Source organism: Halichoerus grypus, chromosome 3 (genome assembly GCF_964656455.1).
Source record: "Halichoerus grypus chromosome 3, mHalGry1.hap1.1, whole genome shotgun sequence".
In the NCBI taxonomy this organism is placed as follows: Eukaryota; Metazoa; Chordata; class Mammalia; order Carnivora; family Phocidae; genus Halichoerus; species Halichoerus grypus.
Window position 1 is genome coordinate 38,659,061 of NC_135714.1, and position 26,989 is coordinate 38,686,049.

At 38.1% G+C, this 26,989-nt stretch overlaps 1 protein-coding gene across 1 annotated transcript in view; it reads left to right on the forward strand.

Annotated features, from left to right (window-relative positions):
• Positions 1-6,008: 6,008 nt before the first annotated feature.
• The window catches only part of GABRB1 (gamma-aminobutyric acid type A receptor subunit beta1), a 367,325-nt gene continuing 346,344 nt past the window's right edge, over positions 6,009-26,989 (forward strand). Inside the window, exons 1-3 of the mRNA XM_036071963.2 lie at positions 6,009-6,281; positions 6,447-6,538; positions 6,959-7,026. Of these exons, the coding sequence (XP_035927856.1) occupies positions 6,202-6,281; positions 6,447-6,538; positions 6,959-7,026 (240 nt within the window). The 5' untranslated portion in view covers positions 6,009-6,201. The remainder of the gene's footprint in view (positions 6,282-6,446; positions 6,539-6,958; positions 7,027-26,989) is intronic.

Consider the following 26,989-nt stretch of genomic DNA (forward strand, 5'->3'; position numbering starts at 1 on the left):
CTACTTGTTAGGTGGGATGTTCCCTGATTTATGAATGGCTTAATAAAACCAATTAGATCTTCAAATTTATTGAGTTGAATTTCATTTTTTAACAATATGATGGAATATTCTTTTCTCATTTCTAGTATTTTTTTTTTTTGCATTATACACTGGTTATTTGGATATGTTTACCCTGATAAGTAAAAGATGAACAATCTTTTATTGTTGCACAGCTCTAAAAATATTTTTGAGTAAATAAATGAATAAGCCCCAGGGCTATATGTTTAGAGAGAAAAGTGTTCACCTGGATAATCACCTGGGTATTTGTAACACTTTTGTTATTTAGCTAATCTCAGGTACTAAAAATTTAGCCCATGAAACAAGTAAAATGAAAAGTATAAATAGTTTCTACTAAAAGAATAACGGTGAAATCTCTACACATTAACAAAGTGATGAATGGCAACACTTTTAAATGATGGTTTAAAGCAATAGCTCACTGGTAACCTTAATAGTCATTCTCTTTGATTTTGTGTGTACCCAGAGCATCACTGGTCAGCCTCAGGTCACAACACTACATGCACTTCCAGTTTTCAGAGTGACCCTTTATAAGATTCCGCTTGGGGAGCATAGGTCTCTTATGTTTCAAGAAAAAGTCTCTAATTCTGGCTTGTTCTAAAAACGCAAGTCACTCATAACATAGGATAAACTCTAAATGCATGTAATTACATAGAAGAATTTGCAAAACCATATAATTATCTCAATAGAGCTTTAAAAAGTGTTTTATGGCGGCAACATTTTTTTCATAATTAATAGTGTACTGGTAAAGAGTATAGACTGTCGTTAGACCCACCTGAATTTAAAATCTGTCTCTATCATTTCATTTTGTAACTTTCGATAAATTAATAAACTTTTTGTGTCACAGTTACTTCATCTGTAAAACAGAACTAATTATAGTATCACCACCTCAGAAGGTATTGTAAGCACTGAATATGTCAAGCGTTTAAAATTGGTAAATAATAAGCCTATAAAAATGTTAACTATTCTTACTAATATAGTCAACAACTTGGAATGTCTCTATTAATAAGATAGAGTATATGTTGTTGTATGTAAGTGTTGAATCAGTAAATTGCACGCCTGAAACTAATATTACACTGTATGTTAACTAATTGGAATTTAAACAAGACAAAAAACATGAAATCACTTATTTATTTGTGTAGAATTCTCCTTAAAACAAGAAAAGAATATTCTTATAATCACTCCAAACACTGGAAATAGTAGAAATACTGGAAATAGTAATTTCAGAAGAAACTCAAAACAAGTATAATACAGGGAAAGAATAGAACGTGAATTTGTTTATTTATTTAAGATAATTTATAAAATTGTTATAGCATTAAGTTTAATTAAATAGGAGGAAAAAGAGGTAGAAATGTACTTGGATCTATTAAAGGACATAATTTTTGTCCTCAAAAGTCCATGTTATCTTCTTAACATGAAGATAGCAGGAAGGGAAGAATGAAGGGGGTGGAAATCAGAGGGCGAGACTAACCATGAGAGACTATGGACTCTGAGAAACAAACTGAGGGTTCTAGAGGGGAGGGGGGTGGGAATGGGTTAGCCTGGTGATGGGTATTAAAGAGGGTACGTACTGCATGGAGCACTGGGTGTTATACACAAACAATGAGTCATGGAACACTACATCAAAAACTAATGATGTAATGTATGGTGATTAACATAACATAATAATAAAATAATAATAAATTTTTTTAAAAAGTCCATGTTATAATATTTGAACAAGAAAAACTGAAAAACACAAAATCAAAAAGACATTTTTTTAGGGGTGCCTGGGGGGCTCAGTGGGTTAAGCATCCAACTCTTGGTTTTGGCTCAGGTCATGATCTTGTGGTCGTGGGATCGAGCCCACACCTATGTGGGGCTCTGTTCTCAGTGCAGAGTCTGCTTCAGATTCTCTTTCCCTTCCCCTCTGCTCCTCCTCCTGCTTGCTCACACCTGTACTCTCTCTCTCTCTCTAAAATAAATAAATAAACTTTTTTTTAAAAAAGAAAAAGACATTTTTATATTAGCTAAAAATCTGTTAAATAACTGACTATTAATATAGCCTGAAACACAAGACATTTCTTTTCTAAGAAAATAATAAACACTTAGGGAATAAAATCATATGCAAAAAATAAAGTGAGGCTATTTCCATAAGTACAGATAAAAGTACTACTTAAGCTACTGGTAGACTTACTGTAATATCAAAGTTATACAAGATTTTATAATTTTAATAAATAAATACAGGACTTAATCTATTAAAAAAGGGGTGAAAGCATAACAAATGACATATAAATATTTAAAAAGTAGTAATAGTGTGGCTACCTTACCAAAATTCAAGGTTAATTGATTTGAAGTGATTTGATAAAAAATATATCATATTATAAATGGAAGTTTGTACTCTTTGACCAGTTATGAAATGAATAAATTCTGAAGGTACATCAGAGTTTCTAACCAATATTTGGTATTCTTAAGTTCTGCATATCTAATAGGTCTGAAATGGTATATCATTGTTTTAATTTGCAGTTCCTCATTTAGAGTGTCACCTTGTCCTTTTTTCTTTCTCTCTTAGTTACTTGTAGGAAATTTTTCTTTTTTGGTAAATACCCATACTAATCCATTCACAGATTCACAGTTAATTTTGCTGAATGGATGATCGTTTTTAGAATCCCCCTAGGAGTTATCAGTAGAAGATAATAAGAGTAGGGATGATTAAGTATACACTGGCTTTCAGGGACAGCTTTAATAAAAAAAAAAAAATGGAAATTGAGTTGAATCTTGAAGGGGGAAGGTCTTAATTAAGAGGATTAGTTTGGAAAAGAAACAAGCAACTTCACAGAGGTAGTAACTGTTGATGTTTTGAAGCCATAAAAAAAAAAAAAAAAAAACCCACAGTGTGTCTAGGTTTGATGATTTTTAGGATGTTTCAATTATTTACTTATTGTTTTTTATTATTTTGAATTTATTTCCCAATTAGTTCTAAAAATTATTCAAGACAGCTTACATACTATATATATTCAGTGCAACATATCTGTTTGTAAGTTAATAAAGTGTGACAAAGGAAAATTAAATTTAGGATTTGAGAGCAGCAGGGAGAAATGTAACATAACAAAATGCAGGTCATTAAGACCTTACATAATGATTAAAGCTGAACTGTCCCTACAACTCTGAGATTCCCAGTAGCCAAAGCAAATAAGGAAATTAATGAATTTGAGGATTCCAACCGCGTTTCCCAGACTAGGGTCTGGGAAAAATTTTCTCCCACAGGTCCTCATGCATCAGATAGTGAGTGATACAGGGGGCTCCAGCCTCAATAGCATCCCAGTATTAGACGATATTATAAATATCTAATGATTTCTTGTAGTGTCCTTCTACGTAAAAGGAGGCATAATTTAAAAGCCAAATTGAGTGAAATTGATCCAAATTGCAGCATACTAAACATTAGGATTCAAGAATTTGAAATCACTCACAGTTCTCCTCAATTCTAGGATAAAATCTTGGCTCTTTTATAGACACTAATAAATACAATCCTGGTTGTTATTCAAAAAGAATTTGGGGGGCTTATGACCAACTGGAAAACATATATCCCAATGAAAGCTACATAAGTTGAACAAGCAGTGAATACCTAACTAAATACTTCTTTTATGAACTGAATCTGGCTAGCAAGGCTACTATTTGCAACCTCCCAAAGATGGGTCAATTGACAAATTTCATGTGGAGAGGGACTCTGTATGCTATCTTTTTCATTGTTGGGTCACCAGGTTTTAGCATAGTGGCTGTCACCTACCAAATGTTCAATAAGTATTTGAGAAATAAATGAATGAACAAATGAAGGAAGTAAACTTCCGCAAATTTTGTTTTCTACAATGCAACGTTTGCAGAGTTGTGCCACATAGAGAGGTTCTTTGCTTCAGCAAGGATGTGAAGCATAAGTAAATCTTTTCTTTTACTCATTAAAAGCAGATCCATATGAATTAATAAAAAGAGGTAGACTTGACACACTTTTCAGAAAATTAAGAAACCTGATTAAGAGTTATCATTGTCCCCAGAAAAAAATAGCCTCAGTGTCTAAGGTTGTTATGAGGCTCAAATGAGAAAATAAAGTTAATATATGTAGAATGTCAAGATCTACACATGTGTAAATGTTTGTACAATTCTTTGGTTACCTTCCAAAAGTCTTCACGTGCTGACCTTTCCAGCTATTTGATGTCTCCATTATACTTCTGAAAACTTGCACTGGTCTATCACCTCCTCTCCATGCTAAACACTATCTGACTTTAGTTCCTTTTGCCTGGGGCATTGTAATAACCCTTCTCCCTTTTCATTGTTTTCCCTGTCTCTGGTTTCTCCTTTTGGGGTCCATACTTCATAGCATAGAGTAGTCAGGTCCATGGATTCTGGGTTGGAATGTCCATTCCATGACTTATTAGCTGTTTGATATTGAACCAGTTACATTACCCTGATTTGTTCTCAGTATCACTATCTATAAAAAGAGAATAATAATAATAATGTCTACCACATTTTGATTATTATGAAGGCTTAAATAAGATTTTCTATATAATGTGCATGATAACCAGCAAATAGTCAGCAAGTGATAAACTCTAATTATTCTGATCATGATAATTCTACCAGAACACTGTGTCTGAAACTGCCATCTGACCCTGACTATCCCTACTTAAAACTTCCAGTGATTTCTAGAAGCGTAAATTGGCATAGTAAAGGATGTAACTTTCCCTATGGTCTGGCCTCAGCTTCTCTTGGCACCCTCATCACCACTATCCCTACCTCTCCCCTTTTATATTCCGATCAGCTATTTCTGGGTTCAGCTATCCAAGTAGACCATAGCCTTTCAAGTCTCCAAGACTTGGCACAGGCTGTTCCCTCCTTCTGGCATACTCTGCCCTCCCCGCTCTTACAGAAAGCTTTCTCCTTGTCTGGACACCATTATCTACCTCTCTTTGTAGTATTAACAGGCCTCCGGTCACTATATAAACTATCTAGAGCATACTGAACTTCCTTATATTTGTGTCCGTCTTCCTGACGGGGAGCCTGTGAATTTCTCTATGTCGGGAACCCTCTTTAAATCGTCTCTAAGTTCCAGAACGTTTAGAACATAGTAAATATTTAATATATACCATTAAACAAATGAACAAACTCCTAGCCAGAGCCTCCCGCCTAACATGTGCTCAATGACATTTACTGAATTGCACTGATTGAATTTAATATAATTTAAACAACTCTTGCTCCTACAGAACCCCAACCTATTTGCGAACAGAGATAAGACCCTCTGGGTGTTTCACGGGTCTGCTCCGGGCTACTAATGCGAGTTAATACATGGGCAATTTTAAGAAAGAGGTTTTCCTTACAAGAACCTAGAAAAAAGTGGGACTTGCGGCAGATGGCACTAGAAAAAGGGTTGCCTGCCCAGAGATGCTGCCTCATCGCTTGTTTCCCTTAAATCTCGTGCCTGGAGAGACAAGAAAGGGGGAGGGAAGAAAAGTGGGGGAGCGAGTGAAAAAGTTGGCTCGCCTCTCTTCCTCCCCCTCCTACAGAGAAGGACTACACTAAGGCAGATGTCCTAGGATGCTTCCTAAGGGGACCTGATTCTTGGAGTCCTCAAATACGTGCTGAATTTCCTCTGCCCCTTCCCTTCTTCTCTGGCTCTCCTTCTCCATTCACTACCCCCGCCCCCGGCCCCCATCACACGAACACAGGCACACCCTGGAGACCAGAGAACCGCCCCGCCTCCACAATCTCAGTTCTAGGACCACCGTGACTGCCAACGAAGGATGCCAATCACAGGCAGCCTTAGCCAGATCCCTGGGAGTTGAGTAAAAAAAAAAGGTTGAGGACAGAGAGGAAATGAACATAGCAACCTCTAATGCCCAAAGAAATCTCAGTATGCAAATGCATACAGGATCCCGAGCAAGGAAAGAGCAGGATATCTCCGACTACTCGGAGGACGTGGAACACTACAAACAGGAACTTTAAAGGGAATGAAATCTGTTGCCTGTTCCACTAGGAATATTGTTTGCAAGGCACAAGGTGTCTTTTGGTAGTGAGCACCCTCTGCGCATGCGCAGGTCCTTTCGGGAATTACTGCCCTGCCGCCGACTAAGTTGCATTCCTTGAATCTTCGCAGGAAAGACAATTCTTTAATCAGAGTTAGTAATGTGGACAGTACAAAATCGAGAGAGTTTGGGGCTTCTCTCTTTCCCTGTGATGATTGCCATGGTCTGTTGTGCACACAGGTGAGCTGCAGTTGTTGAACGTCTCTTTTTTTCTTGGTGTTTTTCTTTTTACATGCTTGCTGGATCATGTAGCTTGTTATTTGGGGGTAAGGTGTGCTTGTCTATATTTATGTCTGCTCGCAGTTTGTGTTCATTTTGAATACGGTCCCTACTTCTTCCCCTCAGCGCCAATGAGCCCAGCAACATGTCATACGTGAAAGAGACAGTGGACAGATTGCTCAAAGGATATGACATTCGCTTGCGGCCGGACTTTGGAGGTAATGCTTCATCTTTTTTCAACCTGTAACCCATACATATCTAGTTCTCCTTTCCTGTCAAAGATAAATGTCAAAAAAAAAAAAAAAAAAGCATGTCATTTCCGCAAGTGTGCGCTACGCCCTACGCCCTGGACACACACACACACACACACACACACACACACACACACACCGGACCCTCAGTCGCAGGTGGATGAAACCCCAGGCAGAGCCGACCTTCCCCCCGCCCGACACACCCTCTGCATAGTCACTGCATCACGCGTGTGCCCACACCTGTTTTCCTAGGCTGTCCCTTGCAAGGGGGAGTGGGGGATGGAGGGAGCCCATTCAAAATGTAGTAAGCGCAGGGAAGCCCCCTGGTTCTCCCCATCCTGTCGCCACTCTAAGGATATGTCCATAATGTGTCCCACCTTCCCGCAGGGCCCCCTGTGGACGTAGGGATGCGGATCGATGTCGCCAGCATAGACATGGTCTCCGAAGTGAACATGGTGAGTGGCCTCCCGACGGGCCCGCGGCCGGGCTTACGCAGATGTGAAATGGACGGGTCCCCTCGCCCTCTGCGTTTCATTGGCGGTCACTTCGCCCCGGCCCCGGGAGTCCCATTCCGCGTGTTCCCCACACTAACACACCCCGCCCCTGTTGCCCCTGGTTTGTATTTTCAACACACACACAGGCTACTGCAGTGTTCCAGAGGAAACGTGCTCGGCACTATTTGGGGAAGGACGGTGACTGTGGCGCCGGAGGATCGGGTGGGGCGGAGTCTGAGCGATACTTTAGCAGGGTTTCCTTTGGTGTTGCGATGCGGAGGGCACCATCTGCCGGCGGCCGGGCGGCCTGCACTAGGGTCCCCGGACCGTGGTCCGTAGCCGCCTAACCCGGAGTGGTCGCTGAACCCGAGAGCCAGCCCAGGTCCCGCCACCAGGCGCCCGAGCACACAGACACGGTTTCAGAGCGTGCCCTCCTTCTTTCCAGGCTCTAACACACCTTGTGGCGGGAGCAACAGGCTGAGACAACAGTTCATGCTGGCTAATACGAAAGTGCTCAAGTCCGCTTCTGGGGAGGCTTGTATTGTTCCCATGTGGGGGTTGATGAATTTGTCTTCTAGCGCTTGCAAATTTAAGTTGAAATAGAATGGGTCGGAGTTATTGCTTTGCTTTACCCTAGAAACCTAAGCATGGCAGAAAAGCCTGATAAGTAAAGGGACGGCGGAGGGGGTGGGGTGCGGTAGTAACATAAGGCAATCCTTTCAAAAGGTTAACATTCTTTTATTTCCTTTTTTCCTTCTCCCTTTCTGAAGCTGTTACACAGTAGCTGTCATCTTCTCTATTGGCTGTTTCCAACCACTGTGGGGTAGCAGTTTTCTAGTTGTTAGAGTTTCTAACTGTTGCTTCTTGTAAGGCAGGGGAAAAGCCTGTTGCTTTTCTAGAACCAACCACCCAGGGAACAGCTAGATCTACGTGAGCAAAATGCCATTTTTATTCCATTTGCGAAAAAAAATATTGTGGCAGCAGAAATTTAGACAGCCCGAATAATTTAAAGACTAAAACCCTCTGGGATTTTGTCACTCTATAGCTGTAAAGGTTACTGAATTGTCATTTCATTTCAGTTCCTTACTAGTGTGCCGTTTTATTTTAACACGCTAAGGTTTAAGAATTCTTTTTTTCGGTTATGTAAGGGAAAAAAATAAATATGTTTATAATCTATTGAATAGGATTAGAAGAAAAAGTCTATTAAATTTATATATTTTATAGCTGTAACTTTCCTTGCTTTAAGTAGCTTATTTAAAATAATGTCACTGATGGTTGTATTGGGAAAAGAAAAATAATTTTTTTTAAAAAAATGAATGCACAGTGAATATTTTCTGACTTGAGAAAGATTTTCAACAGACTGACTTATTTATAATATTCTGTTCATATACATCTCACTACCACAAAGCAACCCGAAACCCACTACTTACAAACACTGGGGAATGTAACAACATGTGCACATACACAAATAATACTTCCTCCATGTCATTGCAACTGGACAAATTAGATAATGAATTAAAAAGTAGTCTGTATCATATAGATAAATGATGATAATATTTTCCTTTTCAGTCATTTATGATGGCCACAAAGTTCCCACAAAGATCATTTATAAAATGGGAGAAGATTCAGACAGCTCAAAAGTCAAACAGTGGTTTGCCAGTGTCCATTTTCTGTATAGGGTACGATGCTTTTCAGAATTTTTAAAAATGCATAATTCTGTTATATTTACAAACAACTTCTGAGTTACAATGAGAAACCGAATTGAATAGGGAAGTTGCTATTAACCAAAACAACCACCATAACAACAAAAAAGCTCTGTGTAACCAGTTGTTGAACTGAATTCATACATAGCCCAGACAAAAAGGATTGAATTTAATTGCAGTACCACTGGAAAGGGCTCCTAATGATGGAATAATACAGCCTATTTACTTAATGCACCATGGATATATGCGCTTGATTTTTAAAAAATATTCCCCCAACAGATAAGCCTTTGAAAAATGTATTGTACTAAAATACCAATTACCTTTCCACAGTGGTGTTAGAAACATGATGGGAAAATAGAACCACTAAACAGTGAAAAATAATAAACCTTGATTTACTTACTGTTCCTTGTTTTAATAAGAGTTACCAATGAGATCCAAGGTCTGTTTTATCTTTCTCACCTATGACAAAGCATTGAGATAAATAGATTGGAAATAAGTCCAAGAAAAATGGAAACGAAGAGGAATTTCAAGATCGAGGGCTATCAACACAACCACAGTAGTTAGCCCTAGTTAAGAGCATTGTCTACAATATGCTTTGAATTTTAGATAATATAAATAGGGCTGAAATATCAATGGGAAATAAGACTCATTGATTTTTATATTAAGCATGTTTCAGTACCCTGATAGGCAGTAAATTTTGAGGTTATTTAAGAGGAAATTTTTACCAAAATTGAAAAAAATAAGAATGGGCAAGGAATATAATAAAAAATAATTCTAAAGAAAATTCCTACTAAAATCCACTACTAAAACACTGTTCATTTTTATATTTTTATTCATTACCATTATTACCCACCCATTCCACAGCTGGGAAAAATGTCATGATAATTGTATATTACATTAATGGGTTTGAGAACTAGGCTCTGTTAATTTTTGTTCTTTTCTTATGCTACCCTAAGTAAAATATAATTCCACATTGGTTTATAGCATATCTGTTTTAAAGACTAACATAACATCACATAACATCGAGTATTTTCTGATTCATGTTCTTCAGGATATAGAATGTTTTTCCCAAATTAAGAAAATGAAAGAGAGCTTTTATAGTCAAGAACCTATATAATCAAGAATTGTTGATTCTGAGCAGTGAATTCTGAGCAATATTCCCCCGAGGAATAATTCTGATGCAGAAAAAACTATACTTAGGAGCAAGGCATTTCTTTTCAGGAATTAATATTATTGATTAAATTAGGAAGGATTTTTCCTCTGGCATTATGGGATATATTATGCAGGTGATAGTGATTATATCCTGTTATTTTCTCAACAATTATCTTTAAAAAGCTACCGTGATTTCCATTTATTGCTATATTGAGCCCTTCCAACCTTCCCTTAGTTCCTGCCAAGCTATATATCTACTGTCTCTCTCTCTAGACAAAAGCTGAACAGAAGGCAGCTGGGGCAAAAAGAAGACAACAGCCCCCATAAATTGCCTGAAAGTAACCACTAACATCTGTTAATATAAACTGAGTAAAACACAGATAGTAGTAAGCAGGTCTTCTCTTTGAGCAGAAGACTGGGGAAGCATGGTATTAACTACCTGCAAACAAGTGGCTGAATTCTTGCATTTCAGATTCCAACAACTAGTTGTGTCTTCTTATTAAGGAGGTGCCTTCTGATGATCAAGTGGGAGTCCCAAGCATAAAACCCTCTGTCCCCGACCTGAAGAGCAATGAACAGTCCAAGTGGTCACTCCTAGAAGACTTTATATCTATTGAGTCCTAATAACCCCAGTAGCCACTCCCAGTAATAGATAACTACCATGCATTCATTGTTTCCTTTCTTCCTTCATGCATGGGTGGATGCAATAGTGAATGCTCTTCTACGCACTGCAATGAAAAATGAAAAGAGTAAAAAAAAAAAAAAAAAAAAAAGCAGAAACTCCACAAAAGCCTAAAATGAGCCAATTGTGTAAATAATACCTAAAAGAAAAACAAATATAATTTACCGAATAGCCACTGTTGTTAAATTTCACTGTTGTTGCTGTTGTTATTTTACTATTTGATTCCAGAGGATTCTGGTACATACTGCAGTTATGGCTAATTACTTGGTCTTGGTGACACAAAACAGTAACCACTTTCAGAATCCCCCTGCCCATTTCTTTAAGTCAGTGTTTCTCAGTCTGTAATGTGTCCTTGAATCACTCTGAGATCTTAAAATGTTAAAGTGCAAATTTTGAATCAGAGATCTGGGATGGGGTCTACATTCTGCATCTCCTGAGTGATGCCAGTTGCTGGTGTATGGACAGCACTCTGAGCAGCAAGGTTGTAGTACATTATTCTAAGATTTTGCATTATGAAAAAATGAACTTTTTTGTCTCTTAAATTTCTCTAAGAATGTTATTATTTCAAGGCTCCAAATTAAGTTTTAAGTTAATTTCTAGATAAACAGGTAGCTATGCTCAAAGGGAACATTAGTTTAGTAATTGATGATAAGCAACAGGACAAAGGCAAGAGCCTGGATGATGAGGCTTGACTTCACTCATAAGCGGTCCTCCTAACTGAGTCAATACTTATGAGTCAACCAACCTGAAAAGATGGCTATGAAAATATTTCCAAGCACAGTCACTCCGACAATACTATCCTGCTGCTTTACAGAACACCAATGACTTTTCTGCTTCAGAATAGAGAACATTGCAAACTGTTTTCCCCCCACTGAGGATCTTGCAATAGCTTTGTAAAATAGCCTAAACATACTCTTGTTGATGTCAGGAAATTCTCTGAGGTTATAATAAAATTCCTTTGCAAATAGAGCAAATAGGTCAGTATCATTTAAAGGCAGGAACAGATATCTGCAGTTAAATAAAGATATAAATATATATTTTTTCTTATATGAGTAATCAACCAGGTCTCACTTTTAGGTACTGGGTTACAATATTACACCACCTTGAGAAGCCGAGAGAGGAAAAATTTCCCTTTGCCATTCTGTTTGGAGATAACAAAAAGACCTTTTTGTACCCTAAGCCACAACAAAGCAAGCCTATCCAGATTTTTTTTAAAGTTTGAGTTCACATTTCAAAGCCCATGTTCTTGGGATTACAAGGCCAGACTGGATATTAAAGTGTATAATACAATGAAAATAAATAGTAACATTTATTGAACAAATCCTACTATGTATGAGGTATGTTTATCAAGTGTTTTATACACTAGCTCATTTAATCCTAGATATAAGGATATCAGATTATTATTCTGCATTATAGATGGAGAAACTAAGGTTAGATTAAATAGCATGCTCAGAAGTTACAGAGCTAATAAATGGCAGCCATAATTTGAAACCAAGCAACCTGACTCCAGGGTCTGGCTCCCATCTGCCAGACAAGTAAAAAAATATTCCCAGTATTTAGCTTTGGGACCTTGAGTGAGTCATTTGACTTCTCTGGGCCTCAAGTTTCTCCTCTGTAAAATGAAGGTAAATGACACTATTGCTAAACCTCTTTTCAGTTCAAATATTCTATGATATAAACTCAGATCTTTAAAGATTTTGGACTCTGCCAAAATCAAGATTCTTCCACTCCATCTTATCCTCCTGTTAGTGTCCCTCTTATTCTATTTTATTCTCCTGTTAGATAGGTCAGTCAGCAAGCATTTATTAAATTCCTACTGAGTGCAAACTATGGTGGTCTCCTAGGAACAATGCAGCAATGATTGTGTGTGATCCGGGGCCTCTTGAATCACCATTTTAATGGGTCATGGCATTATCATCCATTTTTTTTTAAATACATTCCCAGACAGCAATAAGATACGTTGGATCAAGGGTCTTCAATATGAGAGTTGACTCATCCCTCATTTATATTACATTGAACATTGGAACCAATACCAAATTGGAAATATTTCTATCTGATTCTGTCCACTGCATTTATACTGGGATCATTTCTCCACAACTGTCAAACTAATAAATTCTTCAACACTTAATGTGAAACAGTAGGAAACCATTACTTTCCAGGATCTGGGTATCCCAAAGGATTTACCCAACCCATTTAAAATCTTTCCATCAAGTGGTCTGGGAGCACCTTAAAGCTAAGGTGTTCATCTCAGCTGGACATTACTTGGTATCAATTCTGTAAGTGTTTGATGCTTTTTGTTTTGGCAGGCCCCCAAAGTCTTGATAGCACCCTCAAAACACACTTGAATGAAATCTTGTGATTACCAAGGAAGGTAAAACATTTCAAAAGAAAAACAATGGTAGTAAGTGTTTCCAACTGACTTGAGTTTTAATAATGCAAATGACATTACCATACTTGAGGATAATAGGAAGATAAATGGATATATGCTTATAGGTGATTAAATGTTAGTACAGAGTTTCTCCATGAACTTTTTCAGAGTACTGAATCCTATTTTTTTTATAATACCAGGACCAGGTTTCTGTATTTTAAAATGCTTGTTTTCAGCAGATTGTATATTTCATGAAACCCCTTGACTATCCATTGAAGGAAGTTAATAGTCTGTGGCATATAACAACCTATTACTCAGCACTGAACAGAGATATTCAAGAAAGGGTTTACAATTAATTCCTCTCAGTGGTTATGATTTGGAGAAAAGGCTGACCACAAGAATGAAAGAGGTGTGGGTTTTCTTTTGTGAGCCCAGTTACCTCATTTTAGAATCTTTATTAGTCCTCATTGTTTTTCTGCTAATAGTTTTCTTCTGCTACCCCTCCATTAAGTACCTAACATATTCCCCCTTTCAATCCCAGTAAAACTTGTCATCATATTGTATATTTAAGATTAAAGGGCATTTTCCCAAGAGCATTCATTCAACTATTCTACTGGTCTTCATCCTTGTAGAGTTTATAGCCTTTTCAAAAAAATTATTTAAAATCTTATTTGCTGGAATGAAGATTTTTTCCCCTTTGGAAGATTTGGAAACATTTATATTTATCCTGTTTTGGGGGTATTTTGGTTCAACACATACTTACAGAACAATTCTTGTTTTTAATCATGCTTTGAAATGGGCACTAGGGAAGGAAATATGACTAAGCTATGCTACATACCTTCAGATATTTTACAGTATACAAGACAATGTACACATAAAGTCACTTTTAACTAGCTAAAGGTACTATGATAGAGACAGGTATGTCCAGGATTCTATGGGAGCCCGGAAGAGTGGTTTCTAAGGCATGGTGAAGGGTTAATCCTTGAGATGATTCTTAAAGAGGAATAGTAGTTCGTACCATGTATAGGCTGCAAATGAAAAGAAGAAACTCCCAAGCAAAAAGAAGGGCATAAGCATTGGCAGGTGTGCCTGAAAATAACATGGAGTGTTCCAGGAGCCACAGGTGATTCACTCTTATGAGAACTTAAAGAACACAGGGCAGATTGTCACGATATAAGACAATACTAAAAGCAAGGTGTAGGACAGTGTTATTGAACTCACTTGTGTAAAAAGAAGGCTGTCTATATATATATATAAAATATATATATTTGTATATGCACTGACCATTTCTGGAAGAATACACAAGAAATGAATGGTTGTCCCTTGGAAGTAGAACTAGGACTAGGGGTATGACCTGAAGGGATACTTACTGTACTTCACATGCCCTTTTGAGTTGCTTGATTTATCAAAAATCTTATACATGTTTTATACTTTTGCTTTAAAAAGACACAAACACACACAGAAAGAAATGATGCTGGAATATGTATGCTCAGGAAATGAATACTAATCCTGAAATACAGAAAACCTGCTAAAGGTTTTAACAGGTGCTATGTTTTGCATTTCAGATAGATCATTCTGGAAGTTATGTGAAAGATGAAGCAGAGAAGGCTAAAATTGGGGGCAGTATTCCTAGTTACGAAGCTAAGAGGGTGTTTCAAAGTCCAGATGAGAGACAATAAATACCTAAAGTAGAAGAAGAGTGGCCTTAGGAATGGAAAGTAAAAAAGAAGAAAAGATAATCAAACAGAGGCAAATCAGAGGGATTTTATAGCTGGTTAAATGATGGAGCTTGGAGAGGAAATGATCCTAGGATGTCCTACAAAGTTCCATGTCAAGTGATAGGCACATGTAGCACCGTCTGCCCACGGGTGGAACACAGGAAAAGAAGCCCCAACCATCTTGTTCATCCCTGAAGTGGATATGTTTTCAGAATTAAAAAAAAAAATGTCAGAGCATGTTATTATAAGGGACTTATGAGGACATTGGGGGGAGAATATTGAAGATTGGAACTATCCTGGAAAAGACTAGTTCTTTGGTGAGTCTTCTAATTCTATTCACATATAAAGCAAATTCTATAGGGAGAAATCGCAGGTGTGTACACATAAATGTGGTGGCTGAAATGGGCCGGATAGAGATGCGGAGAATGGGTGCTGGCCAAAGACAGAATAGAGCACAGTCAATTTTAATCCCCAGCAATATTGTTCTTTCTCTGGGAGGACCTAGACCCTGATAGGATGTAGAACATACTTCTCAAATTCCCCCAGGGAAGTGATCTTTGTACTGTTTTAGTTGCCTTTATAAAACCAAATAGGTGGGAAAAAAAGATGTGTGGAGAACTCACTTACACAGCATCTGCTCTCTTCTCTACCACGTCCCTAAAATGATTCAGAGTCCTTCTGGAACATTGTGTTTCCATGTGAAGTCATGTGAAAGCACTGTGGGTTCTTGCAAAAAGTGTATTCGGTGATGACATGAGACTGGGTATAACAGAGCACAAGTGAGGCCGGCAGCATGCCCTGAGAAATGTTTAGCTGCCAGGAAATTAAAAAGTGACCCCCAGGAGCTTTGCTGAAGAACTGAAACATCTGAACGGCTTGGTGGGGATGATTTTAAACAAGAATTCAACAGAGCTCTGTCCCTCACAAATGTTCTTCTGGAAAGAGGATAGCTATTTAAGCAAAGTTGTATTCATATATTGTACTATTTAGTGTAGAGAAAGAAGGCAGAGACACAGCTAGAGAAATAGACTCAAATAGAAGGGGGTTCGTAGGTAGCTAACAGCAATCAGCTATTCCATCCCTCCCTCCACTGAAAAAGAGTATGGGTTAAGGTGCTTCAGACACAACAGGAAAGTTAGAGGCTAGGTGCCTTGCTCTTGTTGCTGAATGGATTAATCAGGGAAGTTGCTAGAAATGAATCCTGCTTGAATGAGAGGGTTATTTGGGATCCTTCCTGAAAGCGGGGGAATAGATTTGTTGAAAGCTCAGGTTCCTTGCCTACTTTAACCCTCTGTGACTCATGGGGAGATTTTTTTTTTCTTTTTTTCTTTTCTTCTGATCTATTATTTTCAAGGGAATGATATACAATTCTCTAGTCAAGAGGAACAGCTTTGTGGTTTCCATAGAGACATTTCAATGACATTTAGTTGAAATCCTACCTGTGCCTAGAATATTTCTCATGTCAGAGGCCATCATTTCTCCCTCCTACCACTTGCAATCCCTCTCCCACACAAATGCATCTAGATCTCCTTTAAAACCCACAGGAAGTCATCTTTCTTCTATGGAGCCTTTTCTGTAGCCACAATAGAGAGAATTATGCTGGAGAAAGAGTATATAGGGCATGTAAACAAATCAAGGCTCCAAAAAGGCAAAAGACCCAATATAACATAATGATCATCTTTTAGTCCATATAAGGTTTTTATTGACCTTGTCTTTTCTGCCTGTACTATGTAAGCTCCAGGAAGTTCAGGATTATATTCTTTATGCTCTCTATGTAGCTCCTAGTATATTATAGGAACTTAATAACACTTATTAGGATTTTAAAATAATTTTTCTGGTCATAAAGGAGTGTTAGTAATAATGGCACTTAAATTTATTAATTCAGAAATTAATAGTTTCTCTGTCAGGTCTACCTTATGCCTTCATCTCTAATTTTGTTTTATGGTGATCATGAATCAGGAGCCGTTTCTATAGAAACAAGTTTATCACATGGCACAGCCCGTTTCACAGACACAAAATTATTTCATGACAAATATCAACATGCATGCACACACACACACACACGTGTATGCACCCACATAACTTTTCATCAGCTTTAAAAAATAACTGATTTTCATTTTTCAAAATGTCATTTCCATACTGGCACTGGACTATCAATATTTCTGGAAACATTTAAGAAATTGTTAAAGAACAATTTGATTGATGACTATAAAGTGAAATATTCTATAGGGAGAAATCGCAGGTGTGTACACATAAATGTGGTGGCTGAAATGAGCCGGCACATTTAAATGGCATTTAAAAAGAAGGAAAATCAAATTTAACAGGTAACATATGAAAAGGGGTTCCTCAGCCAAAGTGGAGAGGTCTTGAATTAGATAAATTAGGTTTTAAAAGATAACCAAATAACTTTATGAAATTTGAAAATATAAAGTCAAAAAATATGTCTAATCCAGAAATATATATATGTTTAATATATGTGTTTATAATCTACCAGCTACCTATCCAGTCATTTTTGCCGTAATTGTGTCCTTGCTGCTACATAAGTTTCCTTTCAAATGTCAACTTTTGTCTGAAACTTCTAGATCCACACAATTTATCATAACCACTAAATACGTTAAATCAACTACCACAACTTAAATGTTGATAAAAGATTCTTTCCAATGATATCACCACCTCTCTGCCCACCCCTCAAACACACACACACACACACACACACACACACACGTGCGCGCACGCTTCAGCACACCCCAAAGAAACAACTGAGAGAACAAAGTCCCAGTTCAAACTGACTGCTGAGTTGAGACAGAGAAGATTCACTAGAAAGCTTAATTGGAACGTAATTGAATATATTCCATTTATGAATTCAATATAATTGAAAACTTTTGGCTTAATGTGATGAGAACTGATTTTTAGAAGTTTTGAAGTTAGAAATTAGAGGAGGAAGACAGGTTGAAAGATTTGGAGAGCAGAAGGTATTGACAAAACTGAAAAATCATATTCAGGCCTTGGCGGGTTATTGGTACATCTCTCCTACACCTATGCTAACACCAGTTTGGGAGATGCCCCTATGAGCTGTGTTGTCATGAAGTTGGAAGAGGATTTCATAACCAGGGGCTCTGCAATTGTGGAAGGATAGATATCACAGATGACACTTGCCCTACCGTGTTCAAAATCACTGTCATAGAACATAAGCGTATCTTGATGAACTATGTTTTTGTGTAGTCACCATGGAGTTTTTCCACATTTTAAAGGATTTGCACCTTTGGTTCTGCAAAATGGGTAGAGATAGGTGAACCCAAACTCAGACAAAGCAATTGCTATTATTCTTTTCCAATAGTGTTTGGTCTCACTAAGTGGCGGTTTGTTTTTGAGTCAAAATAGGGATTCTGTTGGCATGTAGGTAGGGGGCACCAGCTTAAAATTCTATCAATTGATCTGGACAACCTCAGTTTTAATTCTGCTGAATTGCAAATAACCCCAAGAGAAACAACAATAATGTTAGTTTTTACTTCCTGTACATATTCCAGAGTGTGAAAATGGTTGAGTGAGAAAACAGGTTTACTTAAGAGACAAAGATTAGAAAAAGATTCGAAGAGAGAGAGGAAACAGGAGTTATTTCAGACTTTTTTCCAGAATCAGCAGTTTCCTGACTTTGGGAGCCTATATGAAACAGCTAGAAAAAGTGGCTGAGGTGTGCTGAGATAGCATTTGTGTTGTCCACATTGATCCTCTGCACTCAAAATGCATTTTGCTTGATCTGACAGCAATGCCCAGTATTTTGTAACCGAGATGTAAAATCAACAAACTCACCTCCATTCTCTGGGGGTGTACCATCCACACTGATGGGCAAGGTGATGATAACATCTTACGGTTTTCATTATAAGATGATATCTTGTAGTTTTAGTAACTTTGTAGACAATGAATCTTATAGTTAAAATCAGTGCCTAGTGGGCAGCATACTGGCAAATTTTTAAGTCCAGACACTCCCCATCTGGCGTATATAATTTTGGTTTTTCTCCTGAAGTACATTCCCCTTGAATGTGCTTCTGTCAAGTTATATTTGAAAAATTTTAAATCACTTTAAAATGTCAGGATGATGTTGTATCCTAATTTATACTCTCAAGCATAAATCTTATGACTTAAGCACTTTGATGTTCAGTTCCCTGTAAAATAGAAATAATAATTTCTGCTCTACCTATTTCAGAGAGCTGTGAGAATCAAGAGAGATAAATCATATACAAATACATGCTATGTATATGTGATGTATAAATTGTAAATTACTATATAAATATTAAGTGCTGGTATTTTTATTATTTTACCATTATCTCTAAAGCTTGTCATGAATTTCTCACTCTTTAATACCAGGACATCAGGAGTAACACAAATTCACATCATGCATTACCAAATGTAATAATGTTTTTGTTTATATATTGGGATTTTCCTCATGCAGTTGAAATTTATAGTACTTCTAATTGTGAAACTATTCTGTGAGATCTGAGAGAAAGAATTGGAAAAAATTTGTCCACTTTCTCTTCGTTCTCACTCTAAGACTTCTCAAACTTAAAGTTTCAATCTGTGTATGATCTTCCCATGCCTCTCTAAATTTCATATTTTGTGTTACTCCCTGGTATGTGTAAGAAGTAGGATGTATGGTTTTCCATGGGCTTAGCCTAGGGATTAGGGATCTGGAGTTGACTTCTTTAAGTATGGCCCTCCACCTACAGGGTCTGTTACCTTGGCATTAACTCTAGGGTAATCATATAATTTATTGTCTAAACATGCACTTTTGAGAATAAAGGGGAACACTATTAATATTACCTGGGACAGGAAGTATAAACCAGCATTCTCCTGGGAAAGCCAAGATTTGTGATCATTCTATGACACTCAAAGTCTGAATTTTTTCATCTTTAAAATGGGGATAAAGATACGTTCTTCTTAGGTCATTAAAGGCAAACTGAGATAGTGTGTTGCCTGGCCTGAGAAAATATTGGTTATTTTTAAACTGATGCTTCTTCTTTATTGGGCACTTACTATGTACCAGTGCTTTTTTGTCAACATCAACAATAGAATTAGGTACAGTGGATGAGATAACCTAATAAGAGTTTTTACACTAAAGTTTGAGATAATCAAATAAAAACATTACATATAAGCTCACTTTTGCTTACCAAGAGCTTCATAAGAGCTAACAATTGTCAAAGGTTATTGAAAATTGTAGGATTTACTTTATCCCTTCACGGAACAGCCAAGAATCTCACTGAGAAGGTAAGTTGAGAAATGGTAACTGTCTTCACGAGGTCATAAATGACCACAAGTAGCACTGAAAAAAGGGCCCTGAAGATGAGATCACAACTGAGGACATCACAGAGAAAATGCAACCTGAGATGTTCAAGATGAGATAATCTAGGTAGGAAGGTAATGGGTATTCAAGGCAGGGAAAATAGAACTAAGAAGGTGTAGAGATAAGTTACCAAGAGTACTCAGAAAGAGAGAAATTCATTAATAGCATTTGAAGTTTAAGGCTTGGAAAATCATTCTTGCATCTTAATAATGAAAATTAATACTTATTGAACACTTCTACAAAGCAGGTACCATTCTAAATATTTTGTAATTATTAACCCATTTAATCCATAATGCAGCCATATGAAGTATGTATCATTATTATTTCTACTTTACAGGTAAGGAAGCTGAGACATAGAAAAATTAAGTAACTTGCCCAAGGTTATACAACTAGTAAGTGATAGAGCTATGATTTGCACCCAGGTCTGTGATTTGCATGCCAGATCTAAAGATTTGACTTCAGGGTCTATGTGTGGTAGTTAGGTCACTAAATCAGCTAGATCATAAAACATCATTATTTCTAATGGCATTTAAACATAGGTTTCAAAGATCAGGAAACATGATTAATAGCAAAATGTGTCCTACAATGAAATGCATTAGCAATTGACATTACTTAGCTCAGAGTTACACTGTGTAAAGATTAAGGAGTAGCTTGATTAACATCTTTAGGTTATGAAAATGTTTAATCCATTCACTTATTTAAATCACATTGGACTATTTCATGCAAGGTGTCACTTAAAGTGCTGTGTAAGGTACTCACTGGAAATAGAAAGAGAAAATGGATTTGACGCTGCCTCAAAGAACTCAACTTGAAAAAAGAAGCAAAGTTTAGATTGGACATAAGGAAGAACATCTTGACTGTAATGAGTGAGAAGATGCTGGAAGGAGCTATGAAGAGTATCTGGGAAGTGTCCATCCTTAGAAAGCCTCAGAACAAGAAAAGATAATTATATCTGTCCCAGTTGGCTTATATGGCTCTTCTGTCTAAAGGCAAGAGGGTGACACAAGAAAGAGCATTTCTCTAAGACCCTTCCCAATTGAGAAATTTGAACTTGTAAGATTTTTACTTGATACCTACAAATAATCCATTGTGAGATCTTCAAAAATCCCCACATTTTTATTACCTTTATAGTATATATAGTTAAGAGGATTACAACCACACACTCAGAGGCAGAGACAGGGCCCTTGGCTGGAATGTCATTAATTCGGTGGCTCTTTCTGGAACAACTAACTATGGACATTATAGTGCACACTACTCAAACTTATATCTCAGAAAAAGTTGCCATGTCACTAACCTTCAGGGTGGTTAATGAAGAAGAGATGCAGGATATATTAAATCCTCAAATGCCAAGGGTTTCCTGTAAGGACAGCTTCTTAAAGATAATGCCTGATAAGTGCCTTCTGCACAGGGCAGGCTGAATAAAATTATGTTGAGTTAAATTGAAATATAATGCATTCAATTCAAGTCTGTATATACATTACATCAGTATTTAGTCCAGAAAAAAAAAAGGGCAACCGTTAATGTTAAGAATAGAAAGTTAGTACAATATAAGGAATACATACCATGTATTGGGTATCAGAATAAGTATTTGAAATCAGTTTTTACAAGAGCCACCCAAGATGGGAATATTTAATAGCCCTCTTTCACCGATAGAAAACTGGGAATAGGAAGGTTCATGGACATTTGTGATGGAGTTGTGTTTAAAGCTCAGGCCTGTTTGACTTCAGAGCCATACCTCTAACCCCCTCTTTTGGGTTCTGGGACCCAAATCCAATGTGTGTATATTGGAGCAAGGGGTGATTCCCCACGCACACAACAAACAATTCTCTGGGAACTAGCTTGGTGTCCTACAGTTCGACTCAATTCCGACACTATCTACCCAGAGATACCATCAGGTTCTCCAGGTTAAGGGTTTAGTCCTATAAGACTGTCCCCTGCGTCAGATTGCAGTCGCAAACCCCGGTTGTTCTCTGTACTTCTGACTGACTGGCATTAAATCAGAGGTTTCCTTGACCTTCTTGAGTTTGAGTACTTTTTGCTATAGTGGCTGAGAGAACTCAGAGAAACATTTTACTTAGTAGATGACCAGTTTATTGTAAGAGGAAAAGGTGCGGGGCTTCCATGTCCTCTCCAGGAATGCCATTGTCCCAGCATCTCCAATGTGTTCATCAACCTGGAAGCTCTCCAAACTCCATCCAAGGAGCTCTGTGGCAGAAAATAGGGTGGGGGTGGGGGCAAAGACCAAATATATAGTTCTTATTCTAAATCACAATATCACACCCCCCTTCTCATTTTATCCAACCATCAATTCTTTCCATTTTAGACTTCACTCTAGTCTGAATCGTGTTATTAAAGACAGATCTTTTACTTCTCTACATGAAGGGTCAGGCAGAATCCCACTCAAAAGGATCAAGCTTGCAATTTCAGGCCTCAAAATAAACACAAGCATGGGAGTAGTTGGTGTTCCTGCTCCAGTCCTGCGGGATTACAGATCTTTCTTGACTTAACGATGGATTTACATCCCGATAGACCCATTTTAAGTCGAAAATGTATGTAATATCCCTAAACTACTGGACATGGTAGCTTAGCATAGTGTATCTTACACGTCTCAGAACTCTCGCATTAGCCTGCAGTTGGGCAAAATCATCTAACGCAAAACCTATTTTATAAGACAGGGTTGGGGCGCCTGGGTGGCTCAGTCGTTAAGCGTCTGCCTTCGGCTCAGGTCATGATCCCAGCGTCCTGGGATCGAGCCCCGCGTCAGGCTCCCCATTCCGCGGGAAGCCTGCTTCTCCCTCTGTTTGTGTTCCCTCTCTCATTGTGTCTCTCTCTGTCAAATAAATAAATAAGATCTTAAAAAAAAAAAACAGGGTTACGTATCTCATGTAATTTACTGAGTACTGTACTGACAGAAAGAGAATGGTTGTCTGGGTACAGGATGGTCCTCAGCTTAGGGGTTGTCCACGCTCCCTCCGGCTCTCCCGGCTGACTAGGAGCCCGGCCGCCCTCCCAGGGGCAGCCCAGCCTCGCGAGAGCAGCCTCGCGAGAGTACTTTCCCTCGCGGGAAAACAGCCACATTCAAGATTCCATGTGTGGTTCCTGTGGAATGCCTATCGCTTTTGCACCCTCCTAAAGTCAAAAAGCGTAAGTAGAGCCATCATAAGTAGGAGACTCTATTTCCCTGGACAGGGCCTTACCTCTTAATCTTCTCATGTTTGGAGACTTAAAAAAATGACTCTCACCGGAGGAGAGCGTTGTTTGGTGGGAGCCCAGGTTCTTGTTTCTCCCTCCATTGGCGTGCTTGTCATGGGCCGTAAGACAGGCAGGCAACACAACGTTTTTCCTGTCAGGTTTGCTTACAAGGGTGATTTCTTTGTTTGAGTCCAAGATGAAGACCCAGAAAATCTAAAATCTGTTATTTTTCAATTCACAAGATTTCCTGCCAGTGGAAAGAAAGAACTGCTCTCCACTCCAGGATTCTCTAATGGGGGCAGGCGTCAACAGCAGAAGGGGGGAAGCATGCCAACTGTTTCTTGGTGGGGAGAGTAGGGAAGCTAATTAGACAACCCATTTCTGGGTAGAGAAGACAGAAAAGGCTCAGGTATATTTAGCTCTTCTTAGTTTTCCCACTGACACCGAGAGAGAAATCAAACAGGAATATGTAAAGGTCAGATCATTTCATCACTGTCCTTTCAGAAATGGGAAATTACATTATGAAATGCAGATGGCATCTTGAGGTTAAAATAGCAAGTTATTATTACCACACAGCTTATAGGAGATATTTTTCATTTTTCTGCATCATGGAGGAATATACATTCAAAATACATTTATTTTAAAAATTAAGTACATATATTAAAAAATGTAAAAACCTCTGTTTCTTTTGGCTTAATCTAAATGATGGTAATGGAAATATAACAATTACTTAGCTTAGTTCTACAGAAATAAAAACCAAAAGTATTTACTGCAGAACAGTATATTTATAAAGTAGAAGACAGTCATGGAACACAGTTTAGGGAAAAACAACTTGCTTGAAATAAACTGTTGTTTCTGTATTTCAAAAATGCAGAGTTAGGCTATTCAAGAGACCACTAAATTCTGCTGAAGCCATTACAGGCTTTCACGTTTACTGTTTTTTGGTACTAAATAAGGCATAGTACTGCTACTCACGAACATAGATCTTGCTGTATTTGTTCATTCCTCACAGCTGAAGAATAATATATGCTCTTATGTCTCAGTGGGGAGTTTAGCAAGGACATGCTTAACTAGGTATGTGTTTTCACTGCAGATTGCAGTGTGCCACCTAGGTTCAGGCGCACACGGATCACGTCAAGTCAGAACTTTATTACCTTTGCTTCAAGGATACTGCTAAGTTCCTCGCGTGAGAGGGTGGGTGCAGCACAAAGTAGGCTTCAAAAAAAGTTATAATTTGTAATATAATTTGTAATGCATTGGGGATTTTATTGAGGTATGAAATATGTAATTTCAGAATAACTTTCATAATTGACATCATCAGGCCAGTACATTATTTTATAACTTTTAAATTCCTTTAACTTCTGATTTTATTGGAGAGTTACTAGAAAAGACACGCCCATGTATGTGTGTGTGTGTGTGTGTGTGTGTGTATATATATATATATATATATATATATATATATATATATATATATATTTAAAAGATTGCAGCTAGAAGTTCCAAAGAAGGTTTTTATTTTTGGTATTTTTGGGAAATTTCAGATACAAAGGGGAAAATAAAGGCCAGGACAAAAGGTTCAGGGAAACAAAGAATTATTTCAGTAGAGTTTATAGATACCTGCCTGTCCTTTTTGTTGAACAGCTGCTTTGCAAATGGTTTGCTATAAGCAAACATTCAGCACTGGGAGAAAGACTGTTTTCCCTCAAATTGCCTCCTTTGCATTGAGAAACAAATTAACAACAAATGTTCAGTTCCATCTCCTGACTCCTCACATTTCTCCCTCCTCACTCTACATGAATGGAAAGAAAAACTTCAATCACAAACTCAATTTCAGTATCATTGATCATTCCTCTCTTTTCTTCCATCTTTCTTTCCCTTCTCCGCTCTTTTCCCCTGTGTTTCCTTAATTTAGTAATTAATGGAGACTCATCTGACCACCATCTGTTCTAGATAAGCAGCATGGTGAAAAACGTATGGGTTGTTATTTGGCGCACCCTGGGTTCTGGCTCTGTCTTTGTGAGTCTCTGTTAATTTCCTTGTTCTGTGTGTTGGGGCAAGAAAAACATGCCATTCAGACTCACTGAGTCTGCCGCTTCTTTCCCAGGCAGGGAGGCACAGTAGGAAGATACATCTTTGGGTTGCCCCTTCTGCTTGCTGAGAAAAGCAGGAAGAAAGGAAGAGAGTATTGTGATTTCAAAGGCTCTACCAGTTATTCTGTGGTGCTAAAGGGCAAGCCCCAGAATAACTGGCCCTTTGTGTAGGGGAAATGTTAGTGAGCTTTTGGGAATACAAAATATGTCTAGAGGTAGGAGGGGGAGAAGAACTAAAATTCTCTGAGTTATAATACAAGAGGAGTTGAGGGCAGAATAGGAAATGGAGGACTGGGGTGAAAAGGAAGACTGGAGACAAAAAGAGCTGTGAAACTAGACAAGACGTTAAAATTCTCAGCAAATAATTCCCAGTGTCAGAGTGGCTAAAGGACTTTAAAACAGGGATTTTATTATTTGATGTTATGTTATTTTTCATTGCTGTGGTATAAACCACCATTGCTTCTCTAGTTTTTTCAAGAAAGTCTGTGATTTTACAAATGCTTTGTTGGAATGATTTTGGGGAGCTGAGTTCCATTATCTGGGTCAGCTTGGAATATAGGGAAGAGAACAGCCAGGCACTTAAGACCAGAATGATAATAAGAATTCAAAAGAAACAGGAAATCAGAGCCCGAGGTGACCGTGATGTGTCTGGACATGCACAAAAATCCCAGGGAAAACATTGGAGTTTTAATAGTACATGATGAAGGGCTTGGGTTAATTGATTTCAGTCTCAGAGGATGCTAGCTAACATCTGGCTATGTATAAAATGTTATTAAAGCCACCATATAGGAAGCAGAAAACCTGGTGCCTAGTAGGTGCTGAATAAACTTGGGCCCCCTCTCGTTTCACAGAAGTAAAATGGAGGCTACCGTGCCACTGTAGGAAAGGATTATGGGAAGACTTGAATTGGGTACACAGAAAGACAACAGCATGGCAGTTAGGCACGGTCATTGTTTTCTTCCCTGATTTCCTACCAGACTTCCCATGGAGGCTGCAAACTCATGGGCAAATACTGATGTGCGTATTCAGACATGGCTGAAAGTGTGGGGAGAGGACTTTCTGGCAATTCAATCCCTGTAACACATGCACAATTACTTAAAAGCATATGGACCTCCAGTTTAAAGGTGTTTTGCACACAGATGCAGAAGCATGAAGCTACCATAGCTGGTCTGCCTTAAGACCCACAGTTTATGCTGTAGCCTTTTAAGCACCGGAGGTGGTGAAGCCCAAGAAATCTGAACCAGGGCTTTAAACGCATCAGAGGCACGTGCCCTGTCCCTAGCCTCTTGCTGGCTCTGCTGATCTTTCTGTTTATACCCCATGCTTTCTAATGTTCTGTTCATTTCTCTCATTTTTCTCCCCGAGTTTATCTTAATTATGATTCTTCCTGTCAATGTATGTATTCCTTTGTGGATTAGCTTCCAGAACATTCAGTGGACTTAAATACTGTGTGATTTAAACCATCTATGCCTGGGGAAACAGATGGCAGCTGCGCTGTGCTACCTTTGTCCCTGAGTGTGGAGGCCCCTGGCCGGGCATGCTCTATTTGGCAAGCTTGAGGTTAAAACAACTGTGTAGTCCGTAAGAGGATAGGCATGTTGACAGGAAGACTCATAATTGACAGGAAGACTCATAATGTTAGTGCTAAGGTAGATGCAAGGAGGTAAATGAGAGAACCAGA